General features: G+C 43.2%; 1 protein-coding gene across 1 annotated transcript in view; it reads right to left on the reverse strand.

Moving 5' to 3' along the window:
* The window catches only part of FRO1 (NADH-ubiquinone oxidoreductase-like protein), a 92,175-nt gene extending 83,283 nt beyond the window's left edge, over positions 1–8,892 (reverse strand). Inside the window, exon 1 of the mRNA XM_086500199.1 lies at positions 8,683–8,892. Within this exon, the coding sequence (XP_086356325.1) occupies positions 8,683–8,835 (153 nt within the window). The 5' untranslated portion in view covers positions 8,836–8,892. The remainder of the gene's footprint in view (positions 1–8,682) is intronic.
* Between the last annotated feature and the right edge of the window lie 7,357 nt (positions 8,893–16,249).

Below are 16,249 nucleotides of genomic sequence, written 5' to 3' on the forward strand. Positions count from 1 at the left end.
GAATTCCGATGATCATGTTGTGTGCAACCGGAGGATATGCATCTATGCTAAGTGACTGGGCATGCATGGTCTACGAATAGACTCACAAAAGTGCCAGATCACTGCTAATCTAACTTGATCGGACTGACTGAACCTTGCTGTGGTGTAGCTTGTCCACGGACACATAGGGTTGGGATGTGTCACGTGACAATATATCTATATATAAATATAGATATATATATATATATATATATAGGTATAGATATAGATATATATATCCAAAGTGCAGATGAGGATGCATTCTAGTAGTAGTATCTAGTTCTTTTCTACCCAAACATGGTATTAGAATCACCATTTTGTAACAGATTGGTCTCATAGATCATTTTGGCCTTTTGAAGACATTAATATAACATTTCATCTCATCTCTCTCTCTCTCTCTCTCTCTCTCTCTCTCTCTCTCTCTCTCTCTCTCTCTCTCTCTCTCTCTCTCTCTCTCTCTCTCTCTCTCTCTCTCTACGCGCTGGTCTCCTACGCGAGCTGCACACCCTCTCCCCCCACTTGCTGTGACAGCACGCCCAGCCCCTGCGCATTCTCCTGTAGCTGCTGCCGCACTAAGAGAAGAAGCGAGGCCAGCAGAGGGGCAGAAATGGGTGGCCGGCTATTGTAATGGCACGCGCTAGAGCCAGGCAACTCAGACGCGACAAACAGCCGTTGGCGGCAACAAGGGAGGACGTGGACGTGGGCGTGCACTAGGGGACGAAGCAAAGGCAGCAGAGGGATGCGAGCCTGTATGTAGGCTAGGGTTGGTTGCAAGCTCCTCTACATGTAGAAAGACTTTCTACGCGTAGAAGGTCCTGTCCTATGCGCGCCCCTGCATTTATCTACGCGTAGTACCTCCTACGTTGAAGTTTAAAGACTTTTAAGTTTTAAGTTAAACTTTTAAGTTTTGCCCTATTCTCAGTCCCTCACCCTAGTACCCTAGTACCCTACCCCACATTTGTGGCTCGGGTTCGATGGATCCGCCTATCGAAGGGGAAGGGCCGGGTGTAGATAGCTACACCACCCCCAAAAAGAAAAACAACAGCTACATTTAAACGGAGAAACAAAGATACTGTACTATCACCGGGATCCTTACAAGTTGGGAAAACCTCCAGGATACATGATGAGCTAATGATGGAGAAGGTCAAGTGATGCTCAAATCAGAGCTAAACTATATGAGGGATGACATCAGGAAGGAAATGCACTCGAGCGCTGAGAGCTGCAGGAACTCCATGTATGGAGACATGATGAGAGAGCTAAGGAGAGAGATCCGGGGGATACAGAATGAGGAAATTCAGATCTTGAAAACGGAATTACGAAACCTAATCAAGGCCGAAGTAAATGTAACAGAATGTGTTATGCAAAAGAAACTCGATGAGGCACTGGGAAAAAGATGCAATGATCGAGGAGCTAAAAGGAGAACTTGCGGCTTGCAAATCTGCAACTAAGGAGAAGGGAGACGACCAACCTTCGGTGCTGAAGGAGCTCGAGGACATGAAGGATCATATGAAAGCTCTACGGGAAGGGGATGAACAGAAATCGAAAACGGCATCTTCATGGGCGGAACATCTTTTTGAGACACAAGAAAAGGTTGATGAAGCAGAGAAATGGATTGAGGATGCGAAGAAAGGGAAGGCTTAGATGCCCGAGACCACACCTACCTCCACCATTATTAATATGACCATTGAGGAAGAGCAGAAAAGGAAGAATCGGTCTCTGCATGTGCGGGTCAAAGGAGTCAAAGACAAAGAGAATGTAGATGAAGAAGTGAAGGAACTGCTACAACGCATGGGCATCACAAAGCCTACTCACACAAGTGCATGGAGAGTGGGCAAGAAAGGAATGAAGGGAAACGTAAAGGATAGGGCTCCGCTTCCCGAATATAGAAATAAGGAAAGAATTTCTAAAGAAGAGGCCAACTCTTAAGAAAACCAGTATTTTCCTCGGAGATGACCTTACATTGGCACAAGTGGCACACATGCAAGAGTTGATGCCAGAGATCAGGGCAGCAAGAGAAAAGGGGAAAATCGCCTTTTATAGAGAAGGGAAAGTAGTGGTTCTCGAAAAGCGCTCATCATGACGGTGCGAGACCTATGGGGCGACACTCCGGATAGCAGCATGGAATTGTAATGGATCATATAGGCTACATGTAGGTACCTTTGAAGACCGCTTTAGGGACAGAGACATAGTTTTCTACTCAGAGACACACCAGATATCCGGACAGCTTATGCCACATGTGAAGGGTTATTTATGGGAAACAGCTGGTCAACCAGACAAGAGATCTCTACGGGGTAGCCGGGGTTCAGGATGAGTAGCAGTCTTATTTAAAGAGGAGCTGAAACCACTACTACAGATTATCAGGAAAGATGAGCAAGCAAGGTATATGTGGGTGAGAATGAGAGCCGAGACAGGTAGATTTCTATATATCGCTATATGCTACTTCCCTCCAAGTACATCAGTCTACTCCTCACCTAAAGGACAGTCCCCTTTCTCCATATTGAATAATGACATATGGGAGTTCTCTAGAGATGGAGACATCGTTCTCTTAGGAGACTTTAATGCCAGAACGGCCAACTCTCAAGCAATATTCTATGATACTTCTGAGGAAATGCTCAGAGAAGTGGATTTATCACAGAGGGGGCTTACTAGAAACTCAGAGGATAAAGAACACACTGAATATGGGAGACATCTCATGGAGATGGCAACTATACATGGAGATGGCAACTATACATGGTTTGGCCATACTTAATGGTCTAGAGAATTTCCCTTTATCTGGGGATTCACATGCTTCCCGCACAGGCATGGGGCCAGTACAGTGGATTATGTCATGACTTCACCAAGCTTTATTTCTAGTATTGAGGACTTTAAGGTGGGACCCAGACCGGTTGGGATTGCAGTGGATCATGCTCTCTTGACCCTATCAATCTCCTTCCAATACAATGCCTCTCAAGCACAAAGGAAGAAGACACACACAAGATATACTTTCACGCCAGAGACTGATTCAGTCTATGTGGAAAAGATCTATAATAGGATGTGGGCAGCCGAGCCAGTATATACTGTAGAGGAGATTACTTCTCAGTTGACAGAGATACTACATGGAGCAGCACAAGAGGCATACCCACATACTCAACCTGATCAGAAGAGAGGATCTAGAAACATGCCTCAAAACAGTTGGTATGACGAGGAATGCAGAGAGACGAGAACCCAGGTCCAGAAAGAGCTTACACTTGGGATCATCACATATAAGCAATCTCGGATTGCTCTTCGGCGTATAGTACGTCGCAAGAAAAGGGCATTCTTAGCCAAACTAGAGAAGGATTTATATCAGCTCTTCTTGAGTCAGGACTCACATGAGGCCTGGCGTTTATTTCACAAGCACTCACCGCCTCCGACGATTACTTCTCCTGAGATTTGGGGTCAATATGACATCATTATATATGGTATATGGACAGCCTCCATTACCAGATCCGCTAGAGCCATGCCCTGCTACTAGTACTTTCTTTACTACGGAAATGGTGAAAAAAGCCATTGATAAGATGAAGACAAGAAGAGCATATGATCATAATGGTTTAGTAGCAGAACATCTGGTCCATGCCAGGGATCTACTTTCAGAAGTCCTTGCTCGTCTGTTTAATCGGGTCATGTGTGAAGGATTACCTGAATCTTGGAAATTATCTACTCTCGTACCTATTTTCAAATCAGGGGATCCTATGATACCCGGGAACTTCCGTACCATTATGGTAGGTCACACATTGACCCGACTGTACGCATCCATTCTTGAACAAAAATTGAGTAGATGGGCAGAGAATGAGTGCATAAGGGCAACGGGACAAGCTGGATTCAGGAGGGGTTATTCCACTTTAGATCATATTCTTACGCTCAGAGCCATTATTGAGGAAGGAAGAGCAAGCCGGAGAAGGATGTATTGTTGCTTTGTGGATTTTCGGAAAGCTTTTGATACAGTACCAAGGGCCAGATTGATGCGCAGGATGCAAGAGTTAGGGGTCCCCAAAGAGATTATTTGGGGGATCATGGCCTTATACGGGTCAGTAACTGGTTATGTACGTACTCCAGAAGGGGATTCCGACATTGTTCATTCCACCGTTGGAGTAAAGCAGGGATGCCCACTGTCCCCTACTTTATTTGGTATGTACATAGATGAGGTATCAGATTACATTGATACAGAGGGTGACAGAGGTGCTCAACTTGCAGGGTCATGGATCCCTTTGTTGTTGTATGCAGATGATATTGTATTGATAGCAGAATCACCAGATGGAATGCAGAGGCAGCTAGATGCATTACATAAATTCGCGGAGGACAGTGGACTGTCGGTAAACTTGGGTAAAACCAAAGTTATGGTGTTTAACACCACACCGCAGTGGGTTAGGAGATCAGCACCTACATTTGCATATGGCCAGGATACAGTAGAGTACACAGATGCATACACATACCTTGGTGTGGTATTTGCAGGACCGAAGTTTACTATTAAGAAAGCAGCGGATGCTAGATTGTCCAGAGCCTCTACGGCCTTGGGAGGGTTGGAGAGGATGTGTTCACAAGTGCAGTTTCAAGAACCACGAACAAAACTTTGGCTCTTTGATACTGTGGTGGCTTCGGCTATGCTTTATGGGGTCCAGATTTGGGGACCATCTGTGGATCAGGATAATTGGAAGTCAATGGAGAGACCTTTGGTATCTATGATTTCCCGAATGATTAAAGCCAAGGCCTCCGTACCACACGCGATTACCCGAGCGGAACTAGCTGCCCCTCCGATAGAAATTGAAGCTCTTACCAGATCAGTGTCCTTTATACATGGTTTGTGGGATACAAATAATTGCCGATATACTAGACTGGCCCTCGAATCCTCTCGACAATTAGCAACGAAAGGGGATACATCATGCTGGTATGCACAATTGTCCTCGTGGTTTCAGAGACACGGGTTCAGTATGGAAAGATTACGCCCCTTCCAATACTCTCTTGAGGCTCCATCACTGGCAATTACACGAACGGAGATTAATAAAATCATCCGTCAGGATCTTTTACAGTTGGATACTAAGAGGACATGGGTAGACCCTACACAAGAATTGGGCACGAAGATGGCCGACTACAAAGAAAACTTCCTACAACTATCTGAAGATGGATTTGTGATTATGGATACCCACCTGTCTCATGGTTTGAGATGTGCTATTGGTCAGATTCGTACATCCTCACACCAGCTGGAAATTGAATTTGGCAGATTTAGGGGAATCCCACCTGAGAGCAGAATTTGCAAGTTATGCGGAGTGGAGCCGGAGACAGAATTACACTACATATGCCATTGCACCGTATACTATGAGATACGTGGGCGTTTCCATTGCCTATTTAAAGAAGGCTTTGGACCTCTAGATAGAGTCATGCAATACCAAGATCAAAGATGCTTAGGCTTGTACCTACTGGAACTACATCGGCACAGGGATAATCTAATGAGAAGACAAAGAGCACTACAGCCTCAGAGGCAGATCACAGATTTCTTTGGATCGAGAGAAGCAGGAGTGGAAGGAGAAGCAAGAGGCCAGCAGCCAGCACAAAGGAGTACCCACATTCATACCAAAGGCACCCTCATTGACAGGGCGATTGAGCTTAGGAAATCGAGTCGACCACGACCGAGATGAAGAAGCACACTTCACCGGAGGAGACTACAACAAAGGATTATAAGCATTCTAGCCAAACACCCAAAATGCTCCTAAGAAGTTTATTTAATACTTTGTATTTAGTTTTTCACATTTATTTTCACACTTTCACACTTTTCACACTTAGTGCTTTAGTACTAAGGTACCCAGACATTGTAACAGATTCACCACTTTTGTATCAGTTTGGTCTCATAGGTCATTCTGGCCTTTTTGAAGACGTTAATATAACATTTCATTTCTCTCTCTCTATCTAATAACACGTCTTGAGTTCAACTCTGCTCGTCGGATAGATCTTTAAGGTCTCTTGGGATAGTTTCCTTCGACGTTAAAAATTCTCTTCTTCTCGGGGGTGTGTGTGAGTGTGCACTAATAAGAAGAGGAAAATGCTATAACCTTTCTATCACCATGTGTGGTAAATTGGTTATGCCATTTCCCTCTTGAATAAGAGGTCTTGAGTTCAACTCTCCTCGTCGGATAGATTTTTAAGGTCTCTTGGGATAGTTTCCTACGACGTTAAAATTCTCTTCTTGGGTGTGTGTATGTGCGTGCGCGCTAATAAGAAGAGGAAAATGGTATAACCTTTCTATCACCCAAGTGTGGTAAATTTCCCTCTTGAATAACACGTCTTGAGTTCAACTCTCCTCGTCGAATAGATCTTTAAGGTCTCTTGGGATAGTTTCCTACAACATTAAAATTCTCTTCTCCTGGGGTGGGTGGGTGTGTGTGCGTCCGCGCACTAATAAGAAGAGGAAAATCGTATAACCTTTCTATCACCCAAGTGTGGTAGATTGATTATGCCATTTCCCTCTTGAATAACACGTCTTGAGTTCAACTCTCCTCGTCGGATAGATCTTTAAGGTCTCTTGGGATAGTTTCCTACGACGTGAAATTTCTCTCTCTCTCTCTCTCTCTCTCTCTCTCTCTCTCTCTCTCTCTCTCTCTCTCTCTCTCTCTCTCTCTCTCTCTCTCTCTCAGCATCTTCTCTCACAATTTTCATTCTCTCTTGTTTTGGTCTATTGCACAATCTCTCATGAAGTAAAGGGGAGCTCTCTCTTCCCTTCAGTAAAAGGAACCTTGATGACGCACCGAGCACTCATCCTGAACATTCACCATCATTCTCTTCCACTGCCCATAAAACTCTCTCTCTCTCTCTCTCTCTCTCTCTCTCTCTCTCTCTCTCTCTCTCTCTCTCTCTCTCTCTCTCTATCAACATGAGCACGAGCTGAATTTTGAACTACAATTACTTGAGGCCCTCCACAGCAAATGGAAGAATGCAATGCACAGGTCCAAGTTTGAATACTATTGCAAGCACATAAACACGAGATACTGGGAAGAGTACAAGACCGGGGCAACCCAAATACATATCAGGACACCCATGTCTTACCGTGCGAGACGGGTCATCACCTTGATGCGGACAAGATCACACATGCTCAAAAGTGAAACGGGAGGATGGCTGAATATTGATGCAAACATGAGGAGATGCACTCAATGCAACTTGAACTCATTGGAAAATGAGGCACATGTAACCCTTGAATGTCCAGCATATGCACACATTCGGGTCGACTTTCCCCAACTTATTCAAGGATGTACTACATTTGAGGAGCTTCTCTCAAGAACACATCCCTCTCCAGTAGCACTAGGCATCTATCTTGCCAAAGTGCTAGAACATCACACCACACTCACAAACAAAATCACCACAGAATCATGACACGTCCCCTCCTTCACATGGGAAGGGGGGAGTCTCATATATGATATTTTGGGTCCCATGGGTCATTTTGGCCCCCCGAGGACAAAATACATCATCATCATCATCTCTCTCTCGTGGCTTGAAGTGCTAAATGTCCGTTAAAGTCTGTTCTTTCAATTAGCAAGTAGTGCCCATCCTGTCACACCGACACTGCATGCAAACCTACCATCCATAGGATCTCGAACCCGTCCCACAAATGATATTGGCAAGCTCACAAAAGGGCATAGGAGTGACCAAATTTGTAGGGCCACACTACCATTGGTGAAGAGAGAACATGGAGTTAGGAGCAGTCTCCACTCAAACAAAACCTCCTCTAATTGTTGTCATTGTCGGCTAAGCATTTGGCACCACATACTCCCCTATCTACCTACCTATCTCTGTCTCTGTCTTTGTCTCAGGTACACGTCACTATGTTGTTGCTGAACACTGGTGTTGCAGCCTGCTGGCTCTAATCCTTATGATCTCTATCATGTTGTCGTACAGGGTCCTACTGCTGTGCAAAACTGTGTTAGCTTTGCTATGGTTGTGGCTGTGAGGGCCGTCCCCTCTTGCAATCTCAATTGTCGTCTTGAAATGTAAAGCATTGGTTCAATATGCCCGTAGCCAAATCCTCTGTAAGCGGAGCACCCCTTTCCACAATCCCCCTCTCATGACATCTAAGGCACTAGTTCAATATGCCCGTAACCACAATTCTCTGTGAGTGGAGCACCCCTTTCCAGTCAAAAGTGATAGTATTTGCAGCAACATGAACGCAGCAGGAGTCCGCTCGTTCGACTCCAATGCACCACCTGCCTTAGGTAGCAGAAGGCAGCGTTGACTTTGTAAAATGCCACGTGAGTGACACTTTTATAAAGTTGCTACATTGTAATACTAACCTCATTGTCTGCCAGAAGACGTTATATAAACTCACCGTTCAATAAGCCAATGCAGACCATGAGGTTAGAGTGATCAGAGTCTTCCTCATGCTCAAAATCCGAAAACTACCAGTGTCACATACACCCACTCTCAGCACCTAAGGATGTATTCCAATGCTGTGATTTAGTAACAACTAGTGGGATGTATCCTTGCATCAAGGTCTCTCTTTCGAAGGCGTTGGTTTTAAAAAACGAACAGACACTTGCACCACCCACTATCTTCAAGTCGAAATGGCTCGTTGTATTTCTGTTGGCAGGTTTTTCTGATGCAGGTACGCTCACAAATATGATAACACACACATGATGAGTGAGTCACAAAGGAAGACATAATTACCCGTCGCTTGAGATGCTCTTGAGGGACGCCCGAAACCTCTCCAATCTCGCCACGATAAGTAGATGAGGGGACATCTGAAGAGAAGACGCGAAATTGCTGCGTACAAGTGCGCGATCTGCAAGCGCGCACCGCGTTTCGAATCGCACCCGCCATCTCCGACAGTAATTTAGAGAGAGAGAGAGAGAGAGAGAGAGAGAAATGTGGCGTAGGATAATAAATGTAAAGTCAAGCCTAAGTGAAGAAGTTTAAAATCAATAGCCAATGTGTGTGTCTGGTCAATTTTGAAAAAAATCAAGCCTAAGTGAAGAAGGAAGTTTAAAATCAAAAGCCAATGTGTGTGTCTGGTCAATTTTGAAAACATCCGAATTGAGGGGAATCAAGCTTAAGTGAAGAAGGAAGTTTAGAATCAAAAGCCAATGTGTATGTCTGGTATATTTTGAAAAAATCCGAATTGAGGGGAATCAAGCTTAAGTGAAGAAGGAAGTTTAAAATCAAAAGCTAATGTGTATGTCTGGTCAATTTTGAAAAAATCCGAATTGAGGGGAATCATTGGAGATCCACTAAAGAGGCGAAAGAAAGACGAAGAAAGGGGGGGACAAGAACAAGGCGGTTGGCAGTCAAAGTCTCTTTGTGCTTTTGGTTCTCTCGCTCTCTGGAAGTTTGTATGCGAGCGGCAGGGAGATGCTGGGCGGTTAAAGGAAGCCTTTTCTCTCTGTGTCTCTCCCCTATCTATAAAGAGCATTCTTGAGTCGGCGATCAACTCTCTCTCTCTCTCTCTCTCTCTCTCTCTCTCTCTCTCTCTCTCTCTCTCTCTCTCTCTCTCTCTCTCTCTCTCTCTCTCTCTCTCTCTCTCTCTCTCTCGGAGATGATGAGGGCAAACAGGGGATGCTTATGCAGCTGCACACGGAGATGATGAGTTTGTGACATCTCTCTTACTCTGTTGTGTTGGTTTTCAGGCCCTCTGACCCAGCTCAGCCTGGTTCCAAACAGCCTACAGGCTGAAGGGGACAAAGTTGCAAGTCACTTTTTTTGTGGTTGACGTAGGCGAGGAGAATAGCTGAACTGCCTCCAAGAGTTTTTGAGGCGGGGCTAGTGCGAGAGCAGGAGAGGTGGCGGCTGCAGCAGCTGACGGGTAAGGGCAAGCTGAGGGAACGGAAGGATTCTCTGTGCTCTCTCTCTCTCTCTCTCTCTCTCTCTCTCTCTCTCTCTCTCTCTCTCTCTCTCTCTCTCTCTCTCTCTCTCTCTCTCTTCTTCTCGGGTGTGTGTGTGGGTGGGTGTGTTTGTGTGTGCGAATAAAAAGAGGAAAATGGTATAACCTTTCTATCACCCAAGTGTGGTAGATTGGTTATGCCATTTCCCTCTTGAATAACAGGTCTTTAGTTCAACTCTCCTCGTCGGTTAGATCTTTAAGGTCTCTTGGGATAGTTTCCTACGACGTTAAAACTCCTTCTTCTTCTTCTTCTTCTTCTTCTTCTTCTTCTTCTTCTTCTTCTCTCTCTCTCTCTCTCTCTCTCTCTCTCTCTCTCTCTCTCTCTCTCTCTCTCTCTCTCTCTCTCTCTCTCTCTCTCTCTCTCTCTCTCTCTCTCTCTCTCTCTCTCTCTCTCTCTATGAGAGCGAAAGCTGACATGGAAAGGGGGAGGGGGACGAATATTCAAGTCAAGTCCCATTGACTAATGGGGTTTCTTTTAAATATGCCCAGTAAGTAAGTGTGAGTGTATGTGCTACACATTTTGAAAAAAAAAAGGAGGGGAGAATCTGTAGGCATTGCTAATGCTATAGAATGATGTTGGGAATGTTATGCTTGATACGATTCGAGAGATATGAAATCGAAAAGTATATACAATTTTGAAATAGACGATCACGTATGTTAGAGATACAAAGAATATAGAATCCTGAAGTATTTATGTGAGGACGCCAAGTTAAGTGCAGCATGTGAAAGAGAGTATAGTGATGATTTGGTACAGAGTCAGGTTAGTGGGAAGCAGTATTAGGTATAGTAGATAGAAGATGTAGTGAAGTTAAAGTAGAAATTATATTAATTATGAAGTATCAAATTAATTATGAATGTCACAATTTGTGTAGTTTGATCTCTATAGAGTGCAGTAATTTCAAACCATGACCTAGCATAGGGACAATTAGCTTGTTTTAATCTGATTGCAACTCAGTCCCTACCTTTTTTACGCTAGGACTTTAATCTGGTATATCTTGAGATCCTCATAACATAGGACAAACCAGGAGATACATAGATTGACATCAAGGATCTAGCAATAAAGTAAACATGTACACAATGCATTGACTACTGCAATATATGAGATAGATTGCCAAACTGTAAGGAAAGTATTAGAGCATGTGTATTTATTATCCACATATGATGATTGACATCGAGTGTTTATTATTGGTGAGGGGACCATGTAGCTAAACTAAACTACGAAAGTGTTGACAAACTCTAAAAATACAGAAAGCATTGATGAACTCTAAAATTGAAGTGCACTGCCAATTTGGTGGTCATCAGTACGGGTGTCATCCGAGTGTGCAAGGTAGAGGACGCTCTTTATGTCAAGCTACATGAAAACAATGTGAGTAGTTAAACATTTCCTCTTGCAATGAAGCATAGAGTGAAAAAGTAAACATATAGTGCACGTCTGAAAAGTGCCATATGAAAGTATAGTGGAGAGTTGGCATTGTGGTCTCCCCAGAATTTATAACGAACAAAAGTCGTGCCCTGCCCCGTAGTCTTTATGTTTTGTCCAAGCAAACACATAGGCATGGAGGTTTGGATACAAATAAATGAACCTTGCAATTTTGTTGAGGCCAAGTCATACTTATCAATTTAAAGCATCCACTACCATGAATATAGATGCTTCTTATGGCACACATTGCAAGAATTAAAGAAGATATAAAAGACCTAAATATGTAACTAATTTAATGAGAATGAGGATATTTTTAATATGAGTACATAAATAGTACATGTCTACAAAGTCACTGGGACTGCACTATCTTGCACATGTGACTCATTGCTCTCCTCTCTAACTGGCAGAGCGTCAAAATCCGTCACCACCACCGATGACTGCTCTAGTCGTGCACTCAAGGAGCTGTCATGCTCTACATGTCTATCCTCAGACCCTGCATGCACAATGAGCGAAGTGTCACGCTGATCATCAGCAAAGTATACTCACCTAGATTGTGAACATCTGCATGGCAATGGACTCACAGAGACTATGTCGTCTTTGACACCAAGAACATAGAGAAGAATCAAACGAGCACCACGATGGCCTCACGCTATCACAAGAGAACCTCTCCTCATCAAGTAAGACTCATCAATCAGATGAACATGAGACCCATGATCTCTAAGCTACGAGATGGAGATCAAACTCTTATGAGCATCAGGCACATACTAAACATCATGGAGCACAAGCATACTCCCACTGAAAAAACACAAATGAATGTCACCCACACCATGAACACCATCCTGTCTTAGAGCAAAAAAAGTGCTAAACCACTCCCTGTGAGGAGTAACATGGTGTAAAGCACTAATGTCCAGCTGCCAATCGTGAGACAAACTCCATGTATGTCTAAGTGAACGTGTGGAAGTAGGAGTGCCTACCACACTCGTACTCTCACCAACAACCAATGGAAACCTGCGTTGTCTCCAACGCCTGAAACAACGTCTCCTCATGTGTTTTGGTTTGCCACAATGTCAACAAACCACATGTCTGCGCCTCTGAGATCTTCTTGATACACCAACGTGTGTATCCAATGACAAACGGTCACTGCAAGATTCCATAAGTGAGCACAAAACGAGTCTATAGATCAGCCCACACAGTGTAAATGCACTGTCCACAAGAGCATAACTACTCAACACAATGCAAAAGAAAACTAGCTGATTAAACACTTGCCACCAAAACTACGGCATACATCGCATAAAGCGCATAACCCTCTGCCAAAACCAAGAACTAATCATGCATAAATGGTGACCATAAGCAAGGAGAGCGCAAGCAAAATGACCATCTGCATAGGCACAAGCCAAAATGTGGCTAAAACAGTTCTCTAGCACCTATCGCAAAACGCATAAAACCTAGCAAAAATTCAACAGTGTCTCCTTTGTAACTGGAGAAACATCTCACCCATAAAACCGCATCCAAGATGCCAAAGTGGGAGAAGCTCTCGACCACTACAAACTGACAAAAATCTATCAACCAAAAGTATGGCAAAGTGGGAGTAAACCTCGACCACTATAGTCTCCGAAAGAGGACATAAACCATAAGACTACTCAATGCCAATAAGTAGAAATGCCCAAAATGGCTCCACATTTTCACATACAATGGCAATCCACACTCAACATACATCAATGGAGTGACCGCGCATAAGCAAGTGCCAAAAGAGTTGCAATCCAGAATTGATCAATGCGAAAAACAATGCTCTCAAGATAGCTCACCGGCACTTGAAAGTGCTTGCCAAAATGCATGTACAATGGATATCAACCATGCACCATGATCATATGAAAATTGATTAGCAAAGACCATGAATCCAAGCACAAAATCACTGCCAAAGTATCATGTGAAAACCTGTGAAAGAATCTCACCTGTGTGCTCCAAAAAACCACATCTCTCAAGAGACCACTTCGATAGTGTGTAAACGCCTCCGTGACTCTTTGCCCGAATCTACCAAAAAACCTCAAACCACAAGCTCTACACAAGCTTAAATTTCATCTCCAGCTCAAAATATATGCACCCAACTTGGAGCACCTCCCGTACTTCCAAAAGTGCATCAAACTCGCACACCATGCGAAAACAGAAAACCTGCAACTTTTGTATACAGTCAGTCTGAGCTGAATATCAGGAATTTGCAAAAAGTTTGTTCTGCAAAGTTGTAGAGCACATCAATACGGCTGGGCATGACAGACAGAATACTCAGATCTGCATTACACAATCTTCCACACTCCTTTCTGAGCTTCCACAAGAGCATACATCACTCTCAGCTCAGCTCAGAAGCTCCCATTGCATTCTCGCAAAGCTTTCAAGGTTTCTTGATCTCTCCACCGCCAAGAGCGAGCGAGCTATCGCCTCAAAGCTCTCAAAGATGTTGTGCTCCCCGCCATCGCCAAGCCGTAGCTTTGATATCAATTGTGAGTGCGCAAATGCGGTGCGTATGCGGAGAGAGAGAGAGAGAGAGAGAGAGAGAGAGAGAGAGAGAGAGAGAGAGAGAGAGAGAGAGAGAGAGGGGTGGATCACTTCAACACTATGTGTGTGAGAGAGCCCCTTATACTTCTATCTAGTAAAGAATAAGGTGTGTATAAGTAATGGGTGGTCGGATGTCTCTGATGCGTCCGACAGAGGTAAGAGGCACACAGCCTTTACCCCCAAAAATTCTAAAGTCGAGCGTGAAGCGCGCATCAGTACAAGTGGTATCAAAGACAATAGTGTCTTGATCCTCAAAAAGAAAATAAAGGAAATTCAAAGAGCTAAGATAGAGCCTTTGCAGGTGATCCCCAATTGAAAGGTACTTTCTATATATGTAGGACTTGAAAAAGAATGGTGGTTTGGTGTCGTGTCCTTTCCGCCCATATTGGTAGTTATTTGCACGTAAGGACTTTTTTGGGTGGGAGAGAGCATCATAGTTTGCGAGAGAGAGAGGCTTACCTGATGCGAGTACAAGTGGAGTGCTGGTAGGAAGGATTTGAGCAGCCTCGTATGCAAAATTGCATTGATCTTGAGGAGGGGACATTGATTATTTATCATAAACATAAAGCAAAACAAATGAAAAGTATCCATGCATATGTTGTATGCTTGGCTTTTATTACTAGTGTTGAATAGTTGTTTTTTTAACGTTGTGTGCGTTTTTAATAAAACTCACGATAAGGAGGAACACATATTTTTTTGGCTTACAAAGTAAAAACAAAAAACGTTTGTTGTGGGTATTTGACGTGTATTTGATAGTGAACGTCGATCGTTGACAAGCTATCCTCCTCAACATGCTATCCTCCTTCCCTCCACAGCTTATAGAAATATGCATGGGGAGTGGGTTCAACCCCTTAGCTCGATGTTAGGAACCATGCAATCATAAACATTTGCAATTAAAAAATGAACAAATAAAGAAACCTTGCTCACTCAAGAGAAGAAGCAATATCAGCTTGAGTAGAATTTAACAGCCATATGACCATAGCCATTGCACAAAAAAGTTTCTCAAGAGCTCATATACTTTGTGTAAAATAAGAGCTCACTTGTGTGCAAGAGTTTGTCATTTTTGGAGAACCTTGCGTGCAACAAAGTTATATCATGAAGTACACACCCACTACAATTGACATAAGGGGGCATATTTATTGCAAACGAAAGGGCTCTATAATTGCGTTTATGACATCATGAACACAAAATGGCTCTTAATATACCATCTCACAATAGTGGTTAAGCTCTTGTTATATGGACGAAAATGGTAGGAGACTTTCCTTCTTGTCAGCTTTTCCAATTTGATCCATATTGATTTTTGCAGCACACATGTTGCTACTGCCAATCCATTGTGCATGAGAATCCAGCAAAGAGTTGGCACCAACTTTTGATTTCTTTGTCATTTTCCAAAAAACAAAGCGTCTCAATTTCCTCCATTGAATTCACTTTAATTTGCATCACATTCCTTTTGACAAAGAATATTGTTGGATTTCGCTTTAGTTTGCATCACATTTCTTTTGGCAAAGACTTCTGTTATAGCAAGTAGAGAAACACTAACGCAACTAGGCAATTGGTGTTCTACTACTAGGAATACAAATTTAGAAAGTGATAATTTGCAATTCCTATACGATGGTGGAGATGACTCCTGACATGGCTATCTCAAGGACAACGTCTCCAAATATGTGTATCAATTAGTCATGCAGAGTAGTTATTATGCCTTCTTTTGAAGCAATGTTTGCCAATAGTCCATGCTTGTTCACGTTTGCACTCACCTTGTCCATGTGTCATCAACATCCTCAACAAGGCCCAATTTTGAGCATGTTTTGAGTGTATACCTCATTGTCTTCAAAATACTGACCATGATCGAACCTATGATCACTACCCGACACGAGATGTGCAAAAAATCCAATGCCTAATGTCACCACATCACATTCACAACAGGCTCCAAAGCATTGCACTCTCCTTCCTTTACAAAGCTATGAATTTGGAGCTCGTCAAGGAGTCCTGTTGGTTGCAATAGGTATCCTTGTTGCAAGAGGCCCAAAACTATAGCTCTCAGATGTTTTCACTTACACTCTTCACATCAAGGCTTTGTCCTACCTTGCCTATCAATAAGACATGATGATGCAAGAGGCTAGATAAAGTCCATGAAGAATCTGATTCAAGATTACAGAGAGAAAATGTGTATTCAATATTAGCTTCTATAAAATGATAACACAACTCACCAAAGAGATTTGAAATGCCAATAGAAACACTAGTTGCTGGCATTGATGAGAAATAAAATATGACAGTGATCATCACTTGCCGATTTCTTGCGCTGATAAGCAAAATTATATTTACAAAGTAAAGATTGTGGTTTTGTTACTGACATGTATGAAGAAACACACCTCGCTTGAGCCACCCTA

Source organism: Adiantum capillus-veneris, chromosome 25 (genome assembly GCF_014529385.1).
Source record: "Adiantum capillus-veneris isolate H3 chromosome 25, ASM1452938v2, whole genome shotgun sequence".
In the NCBI taxonomy this organism is placed as follows: Eukaryota; Viridiplantae; Streptophyta; class Polypodiopsida; order Polypodiales; family Pteridaceae; genus Adiantum; species Adiantum capillus-veneris.